Below are 27,622 nucleotides of genomic sequence, written 5' to 3' on the forward strand. Positions count from 1 at the left end.
GTCCAGCACAATGTTCTATAAAACAGAACTATGAGATAATTATGCAAGTTCACCTCATGAACTTGGGTATAACAAGTGATGGGTATAACAAGTGATATACTTGCCCACAGGGCAAGTATATCACAGAAAGGAAAATAAGTTATTGTGAAGGCTTATCCAAAACCAGTACAGTGTGTCCTACCAGCATTATTGTATTATTAAATCAATGCTGGCAAACCCTTTGTCACTGTTGGGTGGAATAATCCTCTTTTCCCCTTTATTTTAATGGATCAAAGGTCACACTTTGTCTCCCTGTGGGTTTTTACAAATATTTAACCATTTAAGCCCTAACTTATACTTAAAAGAAGAATTAGCATCTATTTTCTTTACGTTTTAGAAGATTTTCCACATATGACATGCTCAAAATAGGAACACCACCTTTAAAGGGATAGTTCACCCTGTTTTTATTTATTGATTAGTCACCCCATGGAGACTTGAATTCATGGATACTTTGTTTTTGTCACATTCCTAAGCCAATAATTTGATGACCAGAGGACCGGTCGGCAGCGGTTCCGGTAGGAGATACAAGGAGACTCTGTGTCTCCTATCGGAACCGCTGCCGGTCATTAACAAAATATCATCAACAAAATATCCATGAATTCAAGTCTCCATGGGGTGACTAATAGATAGAAAAAGTAATTTTGAGGGTGAACTATCCCTTTAAGTGGTAAGCCAATGAAGGGTATTAGAGCTTGTGACTAAATCTCATAATAGTCAGAGGGCAAAAACTGAAATATTGGATATATTGAACATACAAGGTTTCCACCCAACAGCCATGATATCCTCAGTGTGTTAAGCTGCTGTACAGACGGCACTCATGACTGGTTCCCACATCTAGCTGGGAAGCAGTTATTCCGCCCCGCTGGCCCATAACACCATGCTCTGTGACCTTCACCATTCCTGTGTTCTCTAGAACTAGACTAAACAAGGTGGACCCTACCCACACTACAAACTCATCAAATCTGATACTACCGTTCTTGGGGCCTGTATATCCTGGCTGCTGTGCAGTTTATACTGAAAAACAAGTGATTTTCAAACACTTAACCCATTAAGACCTGAGGCGATTCTTAACTCATTCACTGCCTGAATTATTTCTGGCCGCGTTTGCCCAGTGCCAGAGATTTTTCATTGAAAAAAAAAAAGTACTCAGGACTCAGTACGCCGAGATACAGAATTTTGAAGTCTTAAGTTAACAAGGAAGTGGATAGGAGTCTAGATCTTCGAAAAATCATATCTCCTTGGTCTCCTTTAAATAGGTTTGCGTAGATCTACGCGATTGGCAGTCATTGGGTTAAAAATGTTTTCTAAATCCTAAAAGTTTTTTGAAAAAAATCAAAAAAAATTTTTTCAAGATTTTTTAAAAATAGCAGATCTACAAGCTCATAGCGCGGCACTCGGTGCCGCGCTATGAGCTTGTAGAGCTGCTATTTTTGAATAGCCAAAGAACTCTAAAGTGACACAGATGCGTTCCAGGTCTTAATGGGTTTAAAGGAGCACTTAACCCATTTGGTCTTCACTCGTTTCTTTTTTTTTGCATACCCATTGATGAAGTCATTGGTAGGCAGGTTTCTGAACGGTTCACTGGCCACTGCTGAGACAGAGCTAGTAGACAGAAATGGTGCCATCTTATTACATTAGTGAGGACCAATACTATGAAAATAAGGTTGAAAATGTGTGAAGTGCTCCCAAGCCCTATTTTATACTTGAACAAAATACCTGCACAAGATCTACCATTTAGTTCTCTCTCCTTTCCAATTGGCCTGCTTTCAATACCAGCCCATGAAAGCTCTCGAACAAATACAAAAGCGGATAAAAGAACGGTGTTCAATAAAACTGTCATCTTTAATTCGCACACCACCTGCATCACATTGGGAGAAAAAAATAAAAATAAAAAATAAAAATAGATTTTCTTTTTTTTTAATCACTTCTGTATATACTTCATTTACACTGACTGCCATCAGTTCAAATATAGCCTGAAGTATGTTCATTTTTATAAAATTATAAAATCTTTTGGACATATGTACATAAATATATGTTATTTACAAACATAAGAAAACAAAACCCTCTCAAGTCCATCATTCTTTAGCTCAGAGGAGAAGGGGATGGTGGAGAGCTAGCCCTGCTAGCTACATGTCTCAAACACTCTCTCTCTCTCTCTCTCTCTCTCTCTCACACACACACACACACACTTTGCTGAACAGTAATTTCCAAACATAGAAGATCTACAAACGTACAAAGCGTTGCGATTCGACACCGTACGCTGCAAGATCAGCTATTTTCGCCGCATGACACTGCCGCAAATATATAATAAAGCTTAAATTGGTTAATTTATACACCATCATATGACAAAGTATAAATCAGGCTCTAGTCCTAGCAGTAGACTGGCTACAGCAGTTGGTTCCCAACCTTTTTTTTATCTCTGAGCCCCCCTTCTTACATCTGACCAACGCTGAGCCCACCCCACACGTCGTGCACGTGTACGCACACACTAGTGTATTTCAGACATGTTAACCACTTAACACCTACATAATTCTCGTTAAGACTGATAGCAAAAATAGACGACGTAGCTTGTGGATCGCTATTTTTTGCAACATTTAGATTTTTTCCCCCCCCCCTGTATGACAAGTTGGACTGATTAGTGGTGGGAAAACATTTTCATTTTAGTGAACGAGCGATTTCGTTCACGGCAATGATTCGTTCAAATGATTCGTTCTCGTTCAGTAGCGCTATTTTCTAGTGTTCAAAATGTACTCGAGTAAAAGTACAAAAGTATTGACATCAAAATATACTAGTACTAATATAGTACTAACATATTTGAAAATAGCCGATCTACAAGCTCACAACGCGTCGCGATGCGACGCGTTGTGAGCTTGTAGATCTGCTATTTTCAAATAGCCTTGGTATAAAATAGGGCTAAAGTGTTTAATGTATGTTTTATAATGTGTGTAAAACACCATCCCGGGAGCGTTGTTTTTTTACGTCGCGCGTGAACCGAACAGTTTCAGAAAGTGAACGAGCTCGTTCACCTTCACGGCAAATGAACTAGTTCTTTTGAACGAATCGATCATGAACGACACATCACTAACTGATATCACATCGAGAACATACAGATAGAAAGTGGATGAAAGTAAGTTATGGTTTCGTGCAACATGTTTTAAAAAAATGTGGACTGCTTCCAAACAGACAAGGCCACCCGAGGTTGGGGAAACACTGGGCTAGAGTCTGCAGTCTCGCTAGGCCATGGCACACAGCAGGAGAAGGGCACTAATCCGGGCTTTGTCTTCTTGCCACAAACAGGGCACCGACCGACATGGCAGCCAAGTGGATGCAGGGTATACAGCAGTTCCTCCGTCGAACAGAGAGGGTGCCATCTCTCTCTCTCTGTCTGTCTACATCTCCTTGCTGTCCCTGAACAGGTCGACGCGCAGGGCCAGCTCCTTGAAAGAGGGACGCAAGCAGGGGTCGATGTCCCAGCACTCCTGCATTATCTCATGCATCTGAGGAAAAAAACAAAAAACAAACAGGGGTTGAAAAGATAACATTCCAAATAGATATCACCATATAGCAACATTCACAGTCACATCTCTGTCACCATTGACACTAAAAACAGCCCACAAGAGGTGAAATTTAATATTTGCAAAGACAATGTTCCCCACCCATTTTTTTCCTCCCCCCAATGTATTTTTGTTAGATAACCATCGGTCTCCTCCATAATACGTGGTGCCACCTGGAGATCCATAGAAATGGGTCCATTACGCAAAAATGGATCCCGACCCATTGTTTGGGAAACACTGCCCTACACCTACACCACTCGGACACCCCAGCCTGGCATTAATGTTGACCGTGATTTGATCATTCCCACCAGGTTTTATGAAAACCCAGCCATCCACATGAGTTCCAACAGACAAGACACGGTACGGTCAGTACGGTTTACGATTCCCTGCGATATCCTACCTCCACAGGGCAGCCCAGGGGTTGAGGCAGCCTGCTGCCTGATTTGAGCAGCTCAAACAGATGGTAGACGATCAGCTGGCCCTGCTTGTCGTTGCCCATCATGGACATGAAGACCTGGGAAGGGGGGGGTGGGGGGGGGGGACAGTGACACAGTTAGCCGTCTCTTAGATATAAGATACACAAAGAGATCCAAGTAGCTTATTTTTCTAAATGTGAAATATGGCCCCCAAACACAGGCTGGTTCATATCCAAATAATGTTATTATATTGTGCCGACAGCCTATAATAATAATATTATCATGCATCCATGTTATGGACAAACATGGCTGACAACATATGCCAAAGATATCCTATAGATAGAACACAACAAATATGTATACTTCTAGGACTAACGATCCTACAGTCCTCCTATGCCACTGTGCTTAGCCATGTTCTGTTGCCAGTATCTTGGATGTCACTAGCTGCCCGTGCTAGTAGATAACCTATTGGTAAAGAAGCAACTTTGCTGCCAGAGATATTCGATTGACATCAGCTTCCAGGTGTGTTCAGCAGTGTTAGGACACACTCTCTATGGTAGTTGAACAAGCACTGCATGGAAAATCTTTATATGAATGCATCTGCGTGTGTGTGTGCGTGCATGCGTGCGTGCGTGCGTGCGTGTGTGCGTGCACTGTGCAGGGCTCCAGACAAACTTTTTTCACCGCCGTCCCAGAACTGTCCTAAAGTGAGTGTAAACCCAATCTTTTAATATTCACTTTATTTCTTTATTTTTGCTGCTGAAAGTTACAGGAAAGATTTATATTCACCCGGAACTGTGTGTTTGTGTTTGTGTGTGTGTGTGTGTGTGTGTGTGTGTGTGTGTGTGTGTGTGTGTGTGTGTGTGTGTGTGTGTGTGTGTGTGTTGGTACTCACAGCAGGAGGGCTGCAGTTCTTGTCGCTGTGGGTGAAGAGCTCATAGAGCACCACTCCAAAACTCCACACGTCAGACGCCACTGAGAACTTGCTCTCTGTCAGAGACTCTGGGGCGTACCTGGACAACGACATCAAACACACCGCATCACCTCCTCTGCTGTCATAGGCCTCATTTAATAACTTAAACCAGTGATTCTCAAGCTGTGGGCCGGGGACCACTGGGGCCGCGAGGGTATTGCGAGTGCAGTAGGACACGACAGCAATGACAACACACAGAAATGTGCGTGGGGAGGAGTCAATTGGTATAACGGCTAAATTGAAGAGAAAATGGTCTCTCTGTTATATCACTCATATAACAGAGAGAAGAGTAGAAAAAACAGCTCTTACTTTATAGAAAAATAGAACTAGTTGAGAGAAGAGATTACACTTCGTCACGTGATGTGTTTTTGTTGAAATGTTAAAGCTTTATATTCCAATTGTTATAATTGCTAAAACAAACTTCTTTTTTTCAGTAACAGGGCTATCTCTCCAGCTCTTTAGCAAACAAACAGAAAATATGTTTTTATCCAATCAGGAAGGACAACCCCACAAAGCTAATTTATTAGCTTCAAGTGTTCTAGTTCCAATTTTGTTTTTGTTTCATCACTTCCAACTTGTTTATCCTGTATCTTGTATGAGTCGAGTCTCCCAATTGGATAAAATTGGTATCCCAAACCCATCCTGTATCTTGCAAGAGTTCTCTCTCGATTACTATTGGAATATAGAGCGATTTAACATAAATACATCACTAACAACCCCTTTAAATTAACATTCCAGAGCAAGCCTTACCAGAAGATGGGGCTCTCTCCGGGCTCTTTCACCATGTAATACTCCTTGTCTTGTGGCAGAACTTTGGTGAGACCAAAGTCTCCGATCTTGACCCTCAGCTCGCTCTCCACCAGGATATTTCGGGTTGCCAGGTCTCTGTGGATGTACCGTTTATTCGACAGGTACTCCATGCCCTGTTTAGTTACAAGAGAGAGAAAGCCTTGTGATGAGGAACTGATCGTGATGACTGCCATTTCAAACCACAGGACATGCTGTGTATGAAATGTCATTATGGGATCCATTTCCGTATAATAAAAGAACAAAAAGTTAAAACATCCACACACTGGGTTAAAGTTCCCAAACATTTTTTATTAAAGGCACCATTAATAAAATTGTTTGGGAGCTTTAACCTTTGTGGATTTCTTTTAAACTTTTTGCTTGATTCCTGCCTTGATATCAAGCACCTGGCCTAATCACAGGTACTAGATTTGCACACAGTCTCCTCATTGAGTATAATAAAACATACAAAATAAATGTCAGTGACCCTACATAGTAAAATCCTCAGTGTTAATTTAACCATTTGTAAACTCTCCACAGTTAAATGAACAATAAGGATTTGACAGTGTAATGGAAAGTAAATACAGACTACCACCTGGATGCAAGACTGTGGACAAACCTAGTAATAGACTATGAAGTAATCAATGAACTGGTGCAGCTTGAGATCTTGGTCATTTCTGAGAAAATGGATGCCTCTCCAGTTGCATCCCCACGGGACTAAAAAACGGAGGTTCAGTCAGTGGTTCTGTGTACCTTACAGATCTGAGAGGTGTAATGCACCAGCTTCTTGTGGTCTATCCTCTCCTTGTTCTTGATCAGATAGTCTCTCAGACTTCCAAAGGGCAGGTATTCCATGATGAGACGGAGATTTCGGCGGCCTGGGGAAGTAAGGACAAAATAACAGAACCATAAATTACTTTTCGACAATTCACAATTCCACCATGTAGTCCTTGACTGTCACTGCTGCTGACCACTACTGTTTGCCTTGGGGAGGATGTAGACAACATGTCTCCTCTGACATACAGAGAGTCAACAGTCACTTCTTTTCACCTGACAATGAGGAGTTTCACCGGGAGGGCTTAACGCATGTGGAGGAACACGCCATTCCTCTAGTGGTGGGAAAAAAGGTTCATTTCACGTTCACGGCAATGTTTCGTTCAAATGATTCGTTCACGTTCTCGTTCAGTAGCGCTATTTTCTAGCGTTCAAAATTTACTCGAGTAAAAGTACAAAAGTATTGGCATCAAAATATACTTAAAAGTACCAAAAGTAAAAGTGCTAACATATTTGAAAATAGCCGATCTACAAGCCCACAACACGTCGCGAAGTGACGCGTTGTGAGCTTGTAGATCTGCTATTTTCAAATAGCCTAGGTATAAAATAAGGCTAAAATGGTTAATGTATGTTTTATAATGTGTGTCAAACACCATGCGGGAGCGTTTCTTTTTACGTCGCGCGTGAACGTAGCAGTTTCAGAAAGTGAACGAGCTTGTTCGCGTTCATGGCAAATTAACTAGTTATTTTGAACGAATCGATCATGAACGACACATCACTATTACCGATGACAGCTGAATACACATCGACGGTGCGAGATGCAAAATGCGGCGCGATGAAATGAGCGAGCGGCCAGCTGTACCTGCGCTGTAGCACACGCCTTTGTACTTGACGATGTTCTCGTGCTGGAGTGACTTGAGGATCTCGATCTCGCGCTCGAAGTCGCGGATGTGCTCCGCCGTGCTGTGCTGGAGTTTCTTCACGGCCACCACCTCCCCCGTGTTGTCCTGCAGAGGGTCGTAGCGGCACATCTCCACGCTGCCAAAGTTACCCTGGGAGGGAGAAACCAATAAGAACATGACTGGCCCAAATCAGACCAAACTGGTCTTAATTAAAGAATATCTGAATATTCTATCCCCCCAGGAAAAAATTAATTCAGTTATTGTTTTTAATAGAATGGATCAATAAGATCAAAGGCTTTTACACATAAATACTGTACGTTGATCAGCTGACAATAAATCACAATGACATCATTCATCATCAGTGCCTATAATAATAGCATTGCAAAGCCTATCAACCGCTTTTCTTTAACAAAAATAGAAGCATGTGCATCTTTTAGATAACTAACTAAAGCATTCATTTAAAAAAAGATATCCATCTTACAGTATGTACAATGGACCCTTTTTGTTCCATTTGTACATAATGACTATATTATTTGACAGTCACACTCTCAGATCTAAATGAACACTGAGGATTATACTGTGTATTTCACATCATCGTCATAAAACCGATGTAATTTGCCGTTTTATCAGTGAAGAGGCGTGATGAGGCGTTACCTTGCCCAGCTGTTGTAGGAATATGAGGTGTCTCTCTTCAAACTGGGCGGGCTCGTGGTTCTCAAAGGCTCCACTCACCCAGCCGCTGCCTCCTGTCCTGTTGGGCAGGATGTCACTCTCCACAATCAGCTCGTAGTCTGTGGAACGCAAATGTACTGTCAGTATCCACAGTCACGTTCATTCCATTCGGCCAAAGTCGCTCGCTTGGTCGACTCTGTCATTATTAAAATGTAAAGAATTACCACAGGACCCCTTCTAGGTGTTATTCTACCGAATACAATCAAACCGACAAAGGGTTACGAATAAATAAAAAAAATAGCTGATCTACAAGCTCACAATACGTGGTATTGCGGCGCTTTGTGAAAAATGTGACTACTTTTACTTTGGTACTGTCCAATACTTTTACACTTTTTAATCAAGTCACATTTTGAATACAGGTCTTTTACTCGTAACAGAGTATTTCTATATTGTGGTATCAGAGTACTTCTTCCACCAGTGGTGGCAAGCCATTTGAGATTCCGCCCCTGTATGTGTGATTGTGTAGCAGAGGGGTGTGTCAGTGTCACTGACCGGGCGTGGAGAGGCTGTGGAGATCCCGGATGATGGCGCGGAACGTGGGCCTGAACATGGGCTCGTAGTCCATGCAGCTGGTGATCAGGTTAGCCAGCTCCGTCCACTTCGGGGCGGGCAGCTGGTGCCGGTCTTCGTAGAACAGGATTTTCTGTGAGCAGAGAACCCCGGGTGTTAGCGTGTACGCTAACCTCACGTCACCAGTCTTTCCACCTCGGAGGAAAGCCTGGTATGCGTTACTAAAGACCTGTGATCCGGTCTAGGCCACGCCTACTGAAAAAATAAAATAATAATAATCCTCTTTCCGGATTGGCGCGATCCGGTTTTGCGGTGCCGCTTTGTTTTGGTCCCCAATCCCCATTTAAATGGAATAGAATTTCCCCCTTCAAAGCAAATATGTGAGGTCAATCTGTGTGGTAGAAATGTCTGCTCCCCAATTCATATCCACCCAAAATACAAGGCTTATGTCCAGAATGAAATAACTTGAAATAAATTGACAATGATGAAGCCTTTTTTACTTTTCTATTTCAGTTAACTATTTCACATATTGTTTTTGTTATTTAGTTAAAATACAGTACATATAACCTCGTTTCACACTAGGGCAGCACCATGCTTCCCATTGTCATTGTGATAAGACATGGTGTGACATACACCCAAAGCAAAGGGCACAATGCTATGTCGGTATTAGAGCCCGACCAATACATCGGTTTGGCCAATGTATCGTATATTATCTGACGTTTTTATGTTTCTTGTTCTTTATAAATTTTCCGGATGTTTGGTGATGTCTTTTCATGTTGCAAGGTATTATCATTGGTTTTCTTTAAATATTTTACTTATAATATTCAGTCCCTATGGAGCAGAGCCTAAATCACCCCATGGTCAGCGAAGCGTGTTCTGTCCTGACCTTGGAGTTGTCCAGTGTTCCCAGTGGTCTCTCTCCTCCGCTGCAGATCTCCCAAAGCGTGGTGCCAAAGCTCCACTTGTCTCCCGCCAGGCTCAGACTGGCAGGGTCCTCGATGCATTCGGGAGGCACCCACGGGATTCGCTCGATCAGGACTGGACCACAAACGAGACAAAACGGTTCAGAACAATCTCCCATAAGACTTGATTCCGTGATCTAAAGAAATAAGATCCAGCGCAATGAAAATCCTTCTGAAATTACTTAATCTGTCATTGAATAAAAGGGCATCCCAGGGGGCACTCGGGTTGCACAGATGTAAAGCTCCTGCCCACAACCGGAGACTAGGGGATTAAATACTCTGTGGTGCGTCACAATTAATACAATTGTCCGTGTTTAGAGGGTGGGGAAAGCAATCTCTGTCGCTAGTGACTCCTACAGGAGTGGCTCTCAAACATTTTCATGTCAAGAACCCCCACATTGATATGCATTTGGCTGCAGACCCTCATGTGCAAAGATTTTGTGCCAGGGACCCCCATAAGGGAAGATTTGTGTTGTTAAAATGTTTAAAAATAAATACTAATAATTGTGAAATGATTGGCTATTTTTGAACAGCTGAAGTATAAAATACAGTTAAAGGGACACTTCACCCCAAAAAAACTTTGTTTCAATGGATTAGTCACCCCATGGAGACTTGAATTCATGGATATTTTTTAGTTTTTGTCTCATTCCTAAGACAATAATTTGATGACCAGCGGACCGGTAGGCAGCGGTTCCGGTAGGAGACACAACGGAGACTCGTTGTGTCTCCTACCGGAACCGCTGCCGGTCATCAAATTATTGTCTTAGGAATGAGACAAAAAACTAAAAAAATATCCATGAATTCAAGTCTCCACGGGGTGACTAATCCATTGAAACAAAGTTTTTATTTGGGTGAAGTGTCCCTTTAAAGTGTTTTTAAACTGTAAAATGTTCTTGGGAGCCCCTGGAACCCCTTTCCCCTATAGGGGTTCCAGGGGGTCGTTCAAAAAGGGGGGGTTCCAAATACAGTCCACACGACCGTATTTGTGCCCCCAGGACATGGTTAGGTGGACGGTACACGATTAGAGGAAATAGCCAGGGTCTCCATTACAACCGCACAGTTTTTTTTGCCACATCAACCAGGATGATTTGAACTGGCACCAGAAACTCCACGTCTACAAGGTGACTGTTGTTCATGCATAGAATATGGTGCAACAGTCAGACAGCTATGGTGCAACAGTCAACTAGGTTCAACAGACATTTAGCCTTCCTTCCCACAACAAATATTTGAACTAATGAATCATGTGAGAAAAATCACACCCCCTGGTTCACAACGTTATACACAAATTGTATCAAATTTAAATAATGATGATGATGATAATAAAGGACTCTCTTTATATTAACCCTTTAAGACCTGAAGCCGATTCTACATCCCATCTAAATCCCAACAGTTTTCTGAAAAACGTATGTTTCTATATCAGTGGTTCTCAAACTTTTTCATGTCAAGGACCCCCAGAATGATATGTATTTGGCCGCGGCCGCCCATCAAAATATTTTGTTCCAGGGACCCCCCAGAAGCAAAGATTTGAGTTAAAAATGTTCGCTTTAAAATATATATATATATTCAAAGATTTGCACACATTTTCACGAATTTTAAAAAATAGCAGATCTACAAGCTCGTAGCGCGGCACTCGGTGCCGCGCTATGAGCTTGTAGATCTGCTATTTTTGAATAGCCTAAAGTGTAAAATAATGCTTTTTAGCTCAAATCTAAAAATGACACAGTTCCAGGTCTTAATGGGTTAAAATAAAATAAATCATGAATTTCATACACCATTGCATTGGAACGTTTCTCCAAATGTTATCTTTTAAGTTTGATTTAAGCTCAAATTATAGATACAAAAAGAAAAAGAAAAAGAGTGAAAACAAAAACAAATGTCACATTAATTTAACAAAACCCTTCGATGCATTTACAGCCAAGTAGATGTGGAACATCTACTTGGCTGATTGCCCTCTGCTGGCCAAAGCAGGGAATCACACAGACACTTGCTAAGTAGAGGAAGGCCAGCAACTCACTCTCTTTTGGCAGGACAGTGATGCCAATTCCTGGGTCACTGAGCTTGATGAAAGGAGGGTTCCCATTCCTCCGGTCCTCCTCTCTGATGAGGAGAACATTTTTTGCACAAACGTTCCCGTGCGCAAGGTTCTTCTCCTCCTACAGACGCAGAGAGACAGAACAGTCAGAATCCTGCTACTGTAAGTATGAACTAGTGTGTATGTCAAACATAATTTAAAAGAGGCATTAGAACAGATGAATGCAAACAAATTTCTGATGGATAAAGGGCTTAGCGTAATGAAGATGGTAGCACTTTAATCAAATAAATAATGAAGCAGAGTTCCCCTGCATGAAGGCCAGATGGAAAATGGCCCGATTAAATGAACTTGCTAATTGGATGGATAATGAAATGATGTCTCTTAATTGCATATCCAACAATGTTTTTATTTTTTGTTTTGAGCACGCAACTTATGTATATTTGATATTGTTGTCCTGTTCTGACTTTTTGCTTTCTATTATCATTACTGCGGTCATAGTTCTTACTACTGCTGTTGCTAATGCTTGTTATCGCTCTCTTGCACGCCATTATTATTATTATAATATACTATATATCTATTGTAATTGCTGTCAGCATAGTCTTACTATTGTTGATGCTATTGCTTGAATCTCTCTCTTGCACGCTATTATAATATACTATTGTTATCCCCGCTGTTGTTATTGCTGTCATCTTGTTATACCAGCTATCGTTATCATCATAATTTTACAATTGTTGTTGCTATTATCTCTCTCTCCGTCTCTCACTCTCTATTTCGCTCTGCCTCTTCTTCCGTCTCTCTCCTCTCTCTCTTTCCACCCCGACACAGTCAAGGTAGATGGCCGGCCATCCACCCTATAGCCTGGTTTCTTGCCTGTCATTTCTTCCAGTTGGTTCATTGCCACCGTCGCAAAAATGCTTGCAACATTTTATTGAATTGCTATTGCATCCTACCAGGAAGTGCATGTCCTACCAGGAAGTGCATGTCCCTACCAGGAAGTGCATTTCTTACCAGGAAGTGCATGGCCCAGGCCAACTGTTTGGCCACTTCCAGTTTCCACAGAATGTTCACAGTGTTCTTGTTCTTCTTCAGGTACAAGTCCAGGGAGCCAAACTTCACGTACTCCTGCACCATGATGTCTGAAATCATGTAGGAACTCAGATCAACTTCACCGCAGGATCCGTATCAAACGTCCTAAATCCAAACCAGCTTACTTTCTTATAACATTTTTACATCGTTTGTTGAATATTCTCAGTATTATGAAACATGTTCAGCTACATTGGATGTACACAATGTGTGCTATGAATAACATTATCATTACTACAATATACATTACATCAACATATCCTGTTAAAAGAAAAGACCCAAAGCTTGTCCTATGCAGACACATGCAGGTTCAGGTCAAAAATAAGTTTTTCTGTGCAGAGATGCCTTCAAGTATAAATCAGGCTATACTTGTGCATGGCACTTAAGAGGGTTTCTTCCTTGGGGCTACCTATCGGAATCCCACTAAGAATAGCCTTCTGTGGGCCACACTTTGATCACAGCCCACCGCCTCTCGGGATAACACAGATTATCAGGTGGCTTGGGTGACTTTTGACATTATTTCACCATAAGCTTATAGAGCATGTTGACGGGAGGCTGATGGGGGGGGTTTATTTGTATTACTATGCTTGTGAGGGCCAATGTCCCCATGTTTTATGGTTAAATATGATTTGGGGAGTTAGGCTTGCAATTAGGAAATGATCCAGGGTGGGGTTAGGATCAGGATTACGCATTTAGAGGTTAGCTTTGGGGGTTAGGGTTGGAGGTAGGCCTGATTTATAGATAGTCTACATGCCGGTGTCAGGCACCAAAAAATAGCTGAACTACAAGCTCACTTGTGGCGGCAAAATGCATTGTGAGCTTGTAAATCGGCTATCTAAAGAAAAAGTTTGAACGAAACTGGTCTGCAACCAGGTGTCGGTGCATTTGTAAAATTGCCATCCAACAATTTTTATATCCTCACAAGTTTAATAATACAAACGTGTGTGTGTGTGTGTGTGTGTGTGTGTGTGTGTGTGTGTGTGTGTGTGTGTGTGTGCGTAAGTAAATCACACATACTTTCTTCCCCGCAGACACACACGCCATAGTTAAGAACTAGGTGCTTATGGGACAACTGGCTCATCATGCTGGCAGCTTCAAAGAAAGACTGTGGAGAGAATGATGAAGTTAGTTATTTCCACTAGCTCATAGACTGCATGTCGGCGCAGGGCTGCAGTGATCCCATTACATTGAATGATCTGTAGATGAACATAAGAATAGAATGTACAGTGTGTTGTACATTGTCTACATACATAGTGTTGCTATTGGACATACACTTTGTATGTACATATTTAACCTTTTAATGTTCTTGTTTTCATAAATGAATGTCCCATTTTATACTTCGTTGTATGACAGTGTCGCGCAAGAGTACACAAATAGGCCGATCTACCAGCTCAGGCGAGCTGGTAGCGTTAGCTATATATGCGTTAGCCCAGTACCTACTTAGATTAGGTGCTTAGATATTATTATATTATTAAAATATGCAAATCAGCACTTTATTTTATGCTTACAAACAGCCATTAGGATTGACAGACACACACACAACTGTGCTGTCATGTATTAGTCATTGTTATTTTCTTGTTTTCTGGTTGTTTCTGGATTTCACTCTATCCTGTCTGAGATCTCTATCCTGATTGGATAGAATTGGTATCCTGACCTGAAAATGCATTTTCTGTTTAATAAAAGAGCTGGAGAGACTCATGTTACTGAACAAACACTCTATAGCAATGAGTACTATCAGAATATAGAGAGCTATTTAACACTTATTTTAACCAAAGAAAATCACTTACCCTACCTTTAACCCATTGAGACCTGGAACGCATCTGTGTCACTTTAGATTTCTTTGGCTATTAAAAAATAGCAGATATACAAGCTCATAGCGCGGCACTCGATGAGCTTGTAGATCTGCTATTTTTGAAAAATCTTGAAAACATTTTTTTTAGATTTCTTTCAAAAAACCTTTAGGATTTAGAAACCATTTTTAAGAATCGCCTCAGGTCAAATCGCCTCATGGGTTAAAATAGTGAAAATAGCCATCACTACCTTTGTGCGACACTCTTGTATGATGAAGTAGGGCATAAAAAAAATAATATATATATATATATATATATATATATATAAAACGTTTAAATATGGAGATACAAGGTTTCTGCCCGACAGCAACGATATTACAGACCTCAGAGTAGTTGCGGTGGGCCTGGTCCAACACTTTCATGACCACGTCTGTCTGGTGAACGAGGCCGTAGTCCCCCAGCTCCTTGCGGACCCCTTTGGAGATTTTGGTGAACGTCCCTTGACCCAGACTCTCCATCTGAAAGAGGAAAACATTCCACATTCAATGAGATGTCAAACTTCTATTGTTGGCAAATCAGGCTCCTGGATACAGATGTACAATGTGGTTACAGTATATTATATAAACACATGTTTAACATTGTTGGGTAAACTGAGAGGTATGGGATGGCCCCTAGTCTCATGTAGCCAGATGACCGGAGATCTCTCAAGCTCAATGTACGGGCTAAAACTGGGCCAAAATAATTCGGAGATTTCACATTAACTGAACTTCAGAACCAATTCAAAGTTGTTGTTGGGGTGGGGGAAATTTCCCAGACTTTTTTTTTTAAAGTTACAGTCGAGATGAATGCGGCGAGTAGGGAAGTTACATGCAGCAATTGATCCAGCTGGCAGGGAATCCCACCGGGGGACCCGCTGGTCAGGGCAGTTTGCGTCCATGTGGTATGCGCCTCAACCATACTTGGCTATCCGGTCTCCCAATGCAAGCACTTTGGGGCGGTCCTTCATATTGGGACAGTATCAGGACTTGTTTTCCAAGCAGTGGGCATAGGTTTAATAGCCTTTCTCAGCTGATTTCGGTAAGTGGAGATCTCCAATCGCCTGGGTACGCAATACTAGATGCTGCCTGAATGCGAGCGCCAAGTCTTACAAATTCCAGGTCTTCCTTCCTGATTTTGTGGAACACCATTTGGCTGATGTTGTGTCGATGTAACGAGGGGGAGTGGGGAACCTCTGAGCCCTTGTTGCTCCTGCATACCAACAGGCAGGACTTTTCTGTAAGGACACACACACACACACACACACACACACACACACACACACACACACACACACACACACACACACACACACACACACACACACACACACACACACACACACACACACACACACACACACACACACACACACACACACACACACACACACACACACACACACACACACACACTAATTGTAGCATTGTCACATTTATTGCTGGTAACCTATCTCTAGCAGGAAAAAAAAGAATACAAATTATATTCTCCAAGTTAAAAAAAATTAAAATAATGGTGAATTGCAAGGTTTTGTATATTGTAACTGCTTTGTAATTTGCTCTATGAAATTATTATTGCTTATAATGCTGTGGACTCTTGGAAGAAAGAGCTGTTTAAAGAACTGTTTAAAAATGCAGTGTCGGGGATGCACTACATTGTTCCAAGTACAATATCTAAGGAATTCAGGTCAGAACAAACCAACACTGGCAATAACCATGAAAACATATCATAACCATAAATATGAATGCTGCTGCCTTGCTACCTTTGGCCTTGGGGGGGCAGCACTTGCTGAACTGGAAAGTGACACCGTCGGAGCGCACCGTCTCCTTTTGGTAGCAGCCGAGCAGCTCCTGCAGGCTGCCGAAGTTCCGCTTGGTTCCGCTGAGGTTCAGCTCCCCGCCGGTAGACCGTGTGATCTGACAGTGCTTGTACTCGATGGTGTTGTACACCTAGGCCAGGACACGGGAGCACACAGACACTGGACAGTTAACCACTTGAACCCTAGCAATCCCTATACTGGGCATGCCATAATAGACCATAGAACATTCGGCGAAAATAGCCAAACTAGCCAAAATGAAACAAAAAGTAATGAAAAAAATGCAAAACGATACCACGTACCACGACGGGGAAGGTCAAGAAATACTTGTTGAAGTCCTTCGGGCTACATCGCAGGATATAAAATCCTCGCTTGTTTCCGGACTTGTGCAGTCGGTTTGTGGCGAACTCCATTCTGTGAAGAAGATATTGCCACAATGAGAGCTGAAAGGCAACAAGGTTTCCAATATAATCATCTCAGTGCCAACACTTTCATTCTTTTCACCAGGCTGTGATGCTTCCTGTGAAAGTACCATCTTAAAGCTGCAATCAATAACTTTAAAATGCATGGTAGTATGTTAATACAATATAACTAACACACCTGTGGTGTTGTAGATGGTCTACCTGCTCTTCTATTGAGACATTTAGATCCTGTGTTCGGATAGGAACTTGGGAAACTATGGACCTCTTGTCAAGAGGTACTGCATGAGATACTTCATTACATTTTTCATTACATTTTTCTACTGGGAGCTTAAGTGTGCGGACTTCCCTTGTTGTTCAGCACCTGTTTTTATTTTATATTTCATCATACTACGGTGATATGCCTATAATGTCCTGCCAGGTTGATAGTGGTTAAAGTCAAAGTGCCTTCGACTCTGTCAGACTTACGAGATGGGGCCGTGGCAATGTGACGCGATAGCCTCCACGAGCCTAGGGGGCGCCACCTCCTTACAGAGGTAGTGGTGGGCGTCTGTAGTCAGGCGGTAGTAGCCGTCGACGAGGGACACGAAGGAAAGAGCTTCAGCTAGGCTCGCAAATTCCAGCTCCTGAGACAATGTGCAAGAGAAGGTGTCAACAGGATTCCTATAATTGCTGTAGCGTCTGCAAACTATGCACACGCCTACCAATTTATTTGCTCTTGGAGCAGAATACACCATATAACATGCAATATACAAAAGCATCCTTGCCGTTCTAAAACAGTTACCAAAATCATAGAATTTTTTTTAACACATTGATTGCCAAGATATAGTAGTAATATATAGTTTTCTATCCCCGTGCCGGCGTATAATTAGGCTCAATCCGATGATATTTAAAACGCTGTGGAATGGACATTGTGTAAAAAAAAACACACGAAAAAAGTTTCCTGTGAGTAGACGGAAGGATCTGTGTATCCATGGGAACGACAAGTTTCCAACCGCGATCCTCCATTTTGGAGCTTTGGTCAGCTGAAAACGGGTGGTTTTCAATAGAAAAAAAAAAAACTGAGATACAGCCGTTTTTCTGAAAATCCCATCATTGGGGCGGGTGGAAGTGACGTTTTTTGGAATGACGTCACATCCACATTTTTCTTCTCTGAGAGACGATCGATCATTCCAAAGCTGTGTATGTTAGGTCGCCCCTTGTGGAATTTCCCCCCAAAAATGAAAGAACGCATATATGCGATCTTGGCAATCAATGTGTTAATAACAATTTCACAAGAAAGCAGTCCCCGTGGCTGCCTGCGCAAACAAGGAGGTTGCTGTGCAAATGCATGGAAGGTACCCAACGGTATGCTTCATAGTATATCTTCTTTTAAAGTGATTCATAAAACCTTGCACATACACAGAACAAAAAAGAGCACTCCTCTTGCCTTGCCATAAGAAAAAACTAAATTGTGAACAGTAATGCATCCATGGCACGTTACAGTGAATATTCTTAACAGGACATTGGCTTGTTCTACAATCCAGCTGTGTGTGTTTATCAAGTATTTTACAATGAGACTTTTAGAATCCTTATTTGACTTAAAAAAAATGGACGTCCATTTCTACTGTGTAGGAAGTGGTCTTACCAGATGATTCTTGCCGTCTTGCTTGTTAATGGTGACAACCCGACTCTCTGAGGTGCTCTCTTTGTTGGCCTGTTTGATGCTGATGTCAGTAACATCTGGGAAGTCACACAGGGTCTGCAGCTCCTGGACACACATGACATTGGACACATTACATCACAGAGGATGACAAATCTTGGGAGGCAATCCTGAGAAAACGGTTTGTTGCTCACTGATAGAACAGAGTTGCAGATATGCGCCGTCTAGGGCTGCATCTGTCTTTTTTCTCCGCGATTATTCTATCGATAATCTTTTAGATTATTTGAATAATCTTGAATTACGTTCTTTTTTTTCCTATCTCCTATCTGACATAAAGCTCACATTTTCACATTTACTTATATTAACACATTGCCTGCCAGAATTATTTCAGATTTTTCGCAGTTTTATGCCAGAGATTTTTCATTGAGAAAAAAAAAGTACTCAGGAGCCGAGATACAGCATTTTTAAGTTTTAAGTTAACAAGGAAGTGGATAGGAGTCTAGATCTTTGAAAAATCATATCTCCTTGGTCTTTGGGTCAAAAAAAAAAAAAAAAAAATGAATTTTTGATTTTTTTTTTAAAGATCAAGTTAACTTGATCTTGGCAATCAATGTGTTAAGATCCGAGGCAAGCGTGGTTACCTCTGCCAAATACGGGGTCAAATATTGGGTCTGCGGCCAAATAAATATCATTTTGGGGGTCCTTGACATGAAAAAGGTTTGAGAACCACTGAATCACATACTCAATTCATGGAGTGTGCGTTAAGCTCAGGACTTCCGTTAAAATCAGGTGTTCAGAAACACGGGAAAATGGAAGATCATCATCGCTCGACTAGGCTGACGTTATCTTTAATATTATTAAAGCAACATACTATGCTTTTTCAAAAGGTAAGAAAATCGAAAAATCGCTGACAGTGGGTGCACGCAGCCAGAAATAAGTCTGGCAGTGAAAGAGTTAAAAGTGGCTTTACAGGTGGACCGGCCGGCGGGCGGGCGGGCGGTCCAGCGGACCACGTCGTCACACTCATGTCACTATGACTCAGCCATAACAATATAAAGGCGTTCCCAATGCAGCTACGCCCAAATATGGAGTGTGTTGTCTATCCTCGATGTGTCGTCATGGCATCAGGCGCAAACAAATCAGTCAGCTCCATATATGGGTACAAAAGGGGGCATGCCCATATATGAGCATAATGATGACATCAGAAACTTCCATATATGGGCATAAACTGGAGGACTGGAGATCCGGTTGTCCAGAGCCACAGATCCGACCGTATATCTTATTACTTATTACTGTGGAAAAAGCTTATGTTGCAGGCATGTGTCTGGTGACCCCAGATAGCTTATTGTTTGCTAGATGAAGCTGGGAGTAATCTGCCAATTTTGTTCCCACTCCAGGGTGAAACAGGGATAATGCACCGGAGAGAATGCACGTGTTAAGGAAAAAAATATGCTCATCAAGCGCATGTGTGTTCCTCCGAAATGAGAGAATAGTGTTCTCTGTGACTAAATTTCACCAAGATGCCAAGTTTCACTATGAAACCGATAATACTGTTGTACCACAAATACAAATTAGGTTCCCTAAATCTATAATGACTCATTCATCCTGTTCCAATGATGATGATGATAATAATAATAAAATAAAGTACTGCTATACATCTACACAAGACGTAAAAAAAAATACCTTGAATCTTATACGTCAAAAGGGAAAATAGCCGATCTACAAGCTCACAACGCGTCACAACAAGGGGTTGTTGCGAGCTTGTAGATCGGCTGTATTCACAGAATGTTTGCCTATTGTCTTTCGCTAAATGTTTGCCTACGTTTGCTAAAGCTCTACCTATTATGACATGCCCAGAACAGGGACGCGAGGGTTCATGTGGTTAAGGCTGTTGAGTTTCGATCAATATCCTGCCCTTTCTTCACAGTCTCTAAAGTATCAAGATAATGGGATCCAGCGTGATGCCACAGTACAAAGCATTTACATTCTTAGCCATGTCAGTGACACAGCCTGGTGTGTCATGGTGCCCAGTTGCTCTGATAATAACAAGCGACGGGGTGTCAACATCTCTGTGACGCCGTCATCCAAGTGGGCCGACACGCTCTATAGACCCTGTGTAGATAGACGACAAGAGCATTAGCGCTCCACGCTACTGCTGATCTGATGGCTCTAACCCCCGTCTCTAATACACTGTCACACATGCGGTTACACACCAGTGTAGCCATGCAAACAACTGAGCACATTCTTCCACTTTAGACATGTCAGTCAGTGTCGGCGTTCCGCAGGATCAAAGTGACAAGTGTAATGTTGGGGTTTCAGCTTGATGCTAAAAAGACGCACATTTTCAAAGAGATTGTTCCTTACTGCAATCAATCCAAAGTCGCGCAGGTTGACCACTTACGATACATACATACCCCCCGTAATGACCAACAAACATGCTGAGGAATTTTGAAAAATATCTAGGGCTGCGACTAACAATTATATTCTTAGCAATTATTATATCCATCACTTCTTCAATTTATTGAATAATCGAGAAGAACATTTATATATATATATATATATATATATATATATATATATATATATATTTATATATATATATATATATATATAAACTGCCCACAAAAAGTTCTGAAACTTAACTTCGGTCGTTTATTTCTCCCCTTCAATAATACCAATTGGTATTGTATTTTATATTTACAATTTAGGCATTTAGCAGACGCTCTTAATCCAGAGCGATTTACAGTAAACAAGGACAACAGACATACAACAGTGTCACACAAAAATAGCACATCTACAAGCTCTCGACACGTCACGTTCATTATTTAAAAAGATATATATATATATATATACACGTTAATCGTTTAGTTCGATTAGCTGTCGCACCCCTAATAATAACCCCAGTCTACCAAAGCTGAGGCAAAGGGTTAGAGGTAAGTCCCGGGGACTCGCCCAGTACCGGACCTGTTCGGAGTCTTTGTTCGCGTCCCGATGCCACTGGATGCCACCGTTTGCCGTCACCAGGATGGCGGCGGTGCCGCCGGCCGGCTCCCGGACCTGGAAGGTCTCGGCGTAGAAGGCGGGCTCCAGGGACTCCATGCTGATGAGGTACTTGAGCTTGAGGTCGCGCGCCGTGGCCCGGCACTGGCTGAACTGCTGGATGAAGCGCTTGAAGCGGAACCGGATCCGCTTGCGCGTCAAGAAGTGGCGGTCCTGGATCTGAGCTCTCATGCTTCTGGGCAAGAAGGACTTGTAGCTGGGGTTGAAAAGAAAGAGAAAGAGAGAGAGAGAGAAATATTATGTTAGGAATACACTTATATTAGGAATACACTTCTGTACCCAAACAACAGCTCCTCAAATGTATACAACTGAATAGCATAGTAATAGTGTGATAAAATCCTGGAATTATAATACCATGAGATTAGTTCTGCCAATGACATAATAATACATACTGTAACTGACTATCTATAACATTGGTTCTCAAAGTGGGGTCCGGGGACCCCCAGGGGTACTTGAGGGTGTTCCAGGGGGTACCCAGCAAAATGTGTAAATATAGCATCAGAATAATTATGACCTTTTATACTTTGGCTATTCAAAAATAGCAGATATACAAGCTCATAGCGCGGCACCGAGTGCCACGCTACGAGCTTGTAGATCTGCTATTTTTGAAAAATCTTGAAAATGTGTGCAAATCTTTGAATATATATTTTTTTAAGCAAACATTTGTAACTCAAATCTTTGCTTCTGGGGGGGTCCCTGGAACAAAATATTTTTAGATGGGCGTCCGAGGCCAAATACATATCATTTTCTGGGTCCTTGACATGAAAAAGTTTGAGTACCATTGATCTATAGCATGATATGGGGCAGCAGTGGCTCAGGAGGGTGATATTATCAGGCATGCAAACAGATTCAAAACGGCTATTGTAGCTGAAAAGCTACAAGTTTGCATGTCTGAATAATGCAAAACAGAAATATTTGTTTGCATTTGCTTCCCCCCCCCATATATTTTCATAATAAAAAAGTGCCATATATCGTATCGATGTCGTGAGCCCAATATCGTATCGTTTCATGAAATTTGTGTATCGGCACACCCCTAGTTTAAATATTTCTTAGGGTTTAAATATTCGCCTGATTTCTGTGAGTAAACAATTGTGTCCCACAAGTCCAACCACACAGTGTAAAATCCTTAGCGTTCATTTATATACTTGTATCTCGAGAGTGTAAGAATGTAACCGGTCCATTTGGCTACATTTGTACAAAGTTAAATGACACTCAGGATTTTACTCCGCAGGAATGTATTGAAGCCGATTTGCGTCCGTGTGCATCGTCACTCGTGTTCCACCGAGATCCTTCTCACCACTGTTGAGAGCAGAGCCAGGAAGCCATGTTTAATCGTAACTATAGATGTAAGATATTAACTCTATAACTGCCAAAGACGTTTATAAACGTCTTTGAGAAATTAGCTGTTGCCTGCCAAAGACGTTTAAAAACGTCCTGAAAAAAAAAAAAAAAAAAAAAAAAAAAATCTAAAAAGATTCTCTAATTATTTAGTATTGACACCTTTTCGATATTCCAAACGAATAAGGAGATAACAATTTCCAAAGATTTGCTGCTCCATCCACTTCAATGTTAAAATTGAAACGGACAAACAATTCACAATGTTTTTTGGTTTGAAACTACTGGTTTTGAGCTATTTTCAAACATCAAACAACACATGACAACAAGGTCAAATTGACCTCGTTGACATTTGTGAAACCACACCTGAATCTCATCTGTGATTAGAAATTTTCTGGGGATCAATCATACTTGAGAAAAATATTTTGTGGCTATGCGAAAAGGTACCAAAATCGGTCAAAACCCTGGCAGAGGCTACAGACTGTTCTGAAAAAACTCTGGCAGGGTAAGAGTTAACTGTACGCGTATTAGCACTTTTTCTCAAAGTTACAAAGTGCTGAACCATCGCTAGCCCTTGCACACAGAAACGAGATGTTAAAAAGAAATATCTTTATGCAGGTATGGTTTGCTGAGCACGCATGCTCTATTTCAGCGACACAACTCTTCACGTTCAAGCACAGCTACAACACAACACACCTGCACGCAGCAGCGGTGGTGAGAGAACATTACTCATTTACTTTCTTCACCCAAACTTTCCCAGGTGATCTGGGCTGGGGCTCTGAACTAATCGCCTTCCAATGACTAAAAATGACTCACCTTGGACAATACTTTACGACCAAAGTTTTATTAGCACGTTGGATTGTTTTTTTTCCTTCAGAATACTGTTGTTGATCTATTTTAATGAATTAAACGTGATTCTCAAGTATATTGTAATAATAATGGGCATTCGTACTGCACCTTTCGTACATCAAATGTAGCTCAAGGTGTTTTACAGAAATGTTCTCTCCAATACAGGAGGCCAGGGTTCGAGCCCTGGCTAGGACATAAAAGTTACAGATTGTACCTTTAAAGGAGAAACAAATGCAGTGGTCACAGGAGTGCAATATCTGATCACCCAGGCTAAATCCTTCTAGGTCAACAACAATTTTCATTTTAAGCATCACTTAGCGAGATGTGAAATCTCACTAATAACAAAATCAAGAGATCTCCGAGTATGCAGACTATACAGTACTTTTAGCTAATCCAGAGCATTAACAAGATAAAGTGTGTGAAAGTGTCACTGGCAGCCTAGAGGCTGCACTGCACCTTAACACCCAACTGGAAAGGGTGGTGCTAGAGATAGGGCCATGGGGTCACCAAAATAAGTAGGATTCATCCTGCAATCTGCCTATTGGATAATGTACAGTATATGTGCAGATGTGCAAAGGTAGACATTTAGGCCTAATGGTGGCACTAGAGCAGGGAGAAAAAAAAGTGTTGGTGACTTTTAGGGAGCCTGCATTAGATGGAGGACCGCACAAGAAACCCGTCTTTCGACCCTCAGCTTCTATACTTCTAGATTCTGGATCTAGAAATGTCTGGGTGACAGCTGCCATGATTGTTTTTATTTGTACCTTATAGTGTGGTAGATGTCCAGCGGTGACATCTGTCTGTCCTTGGCTGTTCTCATCATGTCCAGCACAGCCATCCCCAGGCACTCCTCCTGGGCCTCGTGGGAATTGGGAATCTTCACCAAGCCACTGACGAAATCACTCCTCCACTATGTACAGATAAAATGTGGTGCAGAGGCAATATTATGACAGGTTAGGTTAGGTCTGACAGCGGAGTCTGTCCTTTAAAAGATACCGTCAGCATTTTGAGATTAATGTGGTATAATGGGCTCTTGCTGGTATTGAGTCACATCCTTGGATACAAAGAAGATGCTGACAGACCTGCGTCCAATGCTGTATTACATCATTTAGCCCACAGCACTGCCTTTTGCAGCCAGACAAGTGGGGAAGCACAGTCTTCTTGGATAAGCCCGACACAAAATCAAATGTCCCTTATGAACCCGGCAGGGGTGAGCTAAGTGTCAGGTTTGTAGAAAAGACATTCACCTTAACCCATTAAGACCGGGGATGCATCTGCGTCATTTTAAGATTTATTTGGGCTATTTTTTATCGTGAAAATATGTGCAAATTTTTTAATTTATATATTTTTTTTATTTTGAGATGGGGGTCCGCTGCCAAATACATATAATTTTGAGTGGTCCTTGACATGAAAAAGGTTTTAAGAACCACTGATATTATAGCAACATACTGTACGTTTTTTTTTTGTTACAAATATATATATATATATATATATATATATATATATATATATATATATATATATATATAATTTGTATCAAAGATTTGCACACATTTTCACGATTTTTCAAAAATAGCAGATCTACAAGCTCATAGCGCGGCACCAGCTTGTAGATCTGCTATTTTTGAATAGCCCAAAGAAATCTAAACATCAGAGATGTGTTCCCGGTTTGAATGGGTTAATAACCCATTAGTGGCGCTGCCAAAGCCTTTCAGCCATTCCCAGGTGACTGAGGAATTCCACGGTAGTTCACCCAGAGTTCATCACCAGTCACTGCGGCTTTAAGTTACGTGGATTCAACTCATAAGGCTGCCGTGAGCACACAATGCTCACACAATATGTATAGCTCTTCAATCAAATGTTATAGCAATGCCAATTACAAAAACCCCATGACATGAAATGTACCTCTGTGGCCTGCTTATAGGCAGTCAATGACATTCTTTTTTCCAAATTTAGTCCAGAACAGAACATTTCAGTGCCAGTAGATACAACTCATCTCAGGTCACACTTCTCAGTTTGCTAGGGAGCCTGGAGTTTATTATAAATACCATATGCAACTAAAGTGGCAGAACAGTGGAACATTGACATGGCGCTGGTTCTGTCAAAAGGCTTCATTGTACAGAAAAGGTCAAATGGGGAATGCGGCACAGCAGGAAGTTCAAATTTGTTTTTAAACCTATCACACTGCTGTCTAGATGCCCTAACTTTCGCCATCTAGATGAGGCCTGATCAAGCCAGCTTGGCGTCAAGGAGACAAAACGCCTCCTCACTAGTGGCGATCAAATATAACACTGTTTATGTCGGCTCTCAAGTCAGTGTGGAAATTCACTGGGATGTAGGTACGGTAGCGCTCTAAATACAGGGCCCTTATCAAAGTGCCTGGCCAGTGCTCTTACTGAAGCTGCAGTGTGACGCCACAACACAAGTGGCAATATGCAATCAATACTGCCAGGCCTGTACGAGGGGTTCGTTTTTAGATGTCTAATCGTGATCTACAAGGGAGCTTCTGGACAGAGTACTGGAAGGGTACAGAAAGATGATATCCTGATATCCATTAAAAAAAGCAACCATTTTCTGGCTGATATCCTACAGGCCTCCACCTCCACATAAATCAGTGGTTTTCAACCAGTGGTCCGGGGACCACCAGTGGTCCTTGGGGGGCTACCAGGGGGTCCCCAGCTAAATTAGTTAACTAACATAGCTTCAGAATCATTTTAACCACTTAGCTTTGGCTATTCAAAAATATCAGATATACAAGCTCATAGCGCGGCACCGGGTGCCGCGCTATGAGCTTGTATATCTGCTATTTTTGAAAAATCTTGAAAATATGTGCAAATCTTTGAATATATGAATTTTTCAAAAATAACATTTTTAACTCAAATCTTTGCTTCTGGGGGGTCCCTGGCACAAAACATTTTCAGATGGTGGTCCGCGGCCAAATGTATATTTTACAATTTAGGGGTCCCTGGCATGAAAAAGGTTGAAAACCACTGACATAAATGATTTGGAGCTTGTAGATATGGGTATTTTCAGTGTGCGACAGCGCACAACAAACTATATCAAGCACTTCAGCTGATGCATGGGGATATCAATGTCCAAAAAAAGCCAAAAATTTTCGTTTTAGTTTGTTATAGTTATTCATAAACACTCACTGTATATGCTCGAGTTTTTACCTGAGAGAAGAGGTATGTCATGACGTAGTCATCCAGGACGGGGCTCTCCTGCCCCTTGGTGACTCCGTATCGATAGGCCCTGGATGTCCCACTGCTGTACCAGCCAGGGAAGTAATACCTGTCATGTGGAGTGACAATCACACGTTCACTCGGGATTCAAAATAACACACATCTTTAGGGGGGAAAACACACAACAAACAAAGTGAGTGGAATGCAAAGTATGCTACCGTATTCTAAAGAACACGTCCTCCGAGGCCGTTTCGTCAAGCTGGAAGATGTGGTTGGGTGAGAACCAAAGGCCATCTTGTTCTCGGAAAAGGCCGAAAAGGCTGTAGTAGAGAGGTGACACACCTGAGACAGACAACACAGAGACGGGAAATGGAAATGTATTCAAGCTGCGTTGTGTGACACCTAGCCAATATTGATAAACACTGGAAAATAATGTATGCCATACAGTATGTATGTCTCAATGAAACCTGCGGATACAGTACATACAGTAGCAAGCTCTGTAATTCTGAGCAAGACTCAGTGTCTGAGGCTATGTTCAGACTGGCAGCCCAAATCAGATTTTTGGCCTATCCAGACTGGAATCAGAGAGATCACAGAGGAAAAAATCTGATATTTGAACCACATTGAAATGCGATTCAAAGCCGATTTCTCAGTCTGGACACTGAAGCCTGATTAATGTCACTCGCTGAAAATATGATCTCAACATCCATAGAGCCTCTCACTAGCCTCT

General features: G+C 41.7%; 1 protein-coding gene across 1 annotated transcript in view; it reads right to left on the reverse strand.

Annotated features, from left to right (window-relative positions):
* Positions 1 to 2,909: 2,909 nt before the first annotated feature.
* Positions 2,910 to 27,622, reverse strand: part of jak2b (Janus kinase 2b) — a 28,735-nt gene continuing 4,022 nt past the window's right edge. Inside the window, exons 3-24 of the mRNA XM_080433852.1 lie at positions 27,111 to 27,234; positions 26,884 to 27,001; positions 24,475 to 24,620; positions 21,431 to 21,722; positions 18,452 to 18,574; positions 17,293 to 17,450; positions 16,708 to 16,819; positions 16,352 to 16,538; positions 15,702 to 15,826; positions 14,937 to 15,071; positions 13,781 to 13,868; positions 12,689 to 12,816; positions 11,663 to 11,801; positions 9,573 to 9,724; positions 8,669 to 8,819; positions 8,099 to 8,235; positions 7,405 to 7,594; positions 6,522 to 6,646; positions 5,733 to 5,905; positions 4,905 to 5,022; positions 3,994 to 4,107; positions 2,910 to 3,536 (exon numbers count right to left, since the gene is read on the reverse strand). Of these exons, the coding sequence (XP_080289978.1) occupies positions 3,429 to 3,536; positions 3,994 to 4,107; positions 4,905 to 5,022; positions 5,733 to 5,905; positions 6,522 to 6,646; positions 7,405 to 7,594; positions 8,099 to 8,235; positions 8,669 to 8,819; positions 9,573 to 9,724; positions 11,663 to 11,801; positions 12,689 to 12,816; positions 13,781 to 13,868; positions 14,937 to 15,071; positions 15,702 to 15,826; positions 16,352 to 16,538; positions 16,708 to 16,819; positions 17,293 to 17,450; positions 18,452 to 18,574; positions 21,431 to 21,722; positions 24,475 to 24,620; positions 26,884 to 27,001; positions 27,111 to 27,234 (3,143 nt within the window). The 3' untranslated portion in view covers positions 2,910 to 3,428. The remainder of the gene's footprint in view (positions 3,537 to 3,993; positions 4,108 to 4,904; positions 5,023 to 5,732; positions 5,906 to 6,521; positions 6,647 to 7,404; positions 7,595 to 8,098; positions 8,236 to 8,668; positions 8,820 to 9,572; positions 9,725 to 11,662; positions 11,802 to 12,688; positions 12,817 to 13,780; positions 13,869 to 14,936; positions 15,072 to 15,701; positions 15,827 to 16,351; positions 16,539 to 16,707; positions 16,820 to 17,292; positions 17,451 to 18,451; positions 18,575 to 21,430; positions 21,723 to 24,474; positions 24,621 to 26,883; positions 27,002 to 27,110; positions 27,235 to 27,622) is intronic.

The sequence above is a fragment of the Gymnoscopelus braueri genome (genome assembly GCF_963280865.1).
Source record: "Gymnoscopelus braueri genome assembly, chromosome: 7".
Classification (NCBI taxonomy): Eukaryota; Metazoa; Chordata; class Actinopteri; order Myctophiformes; family Myctophidae; genus Gymnoscopelus; species Gymnoscopelus braueri.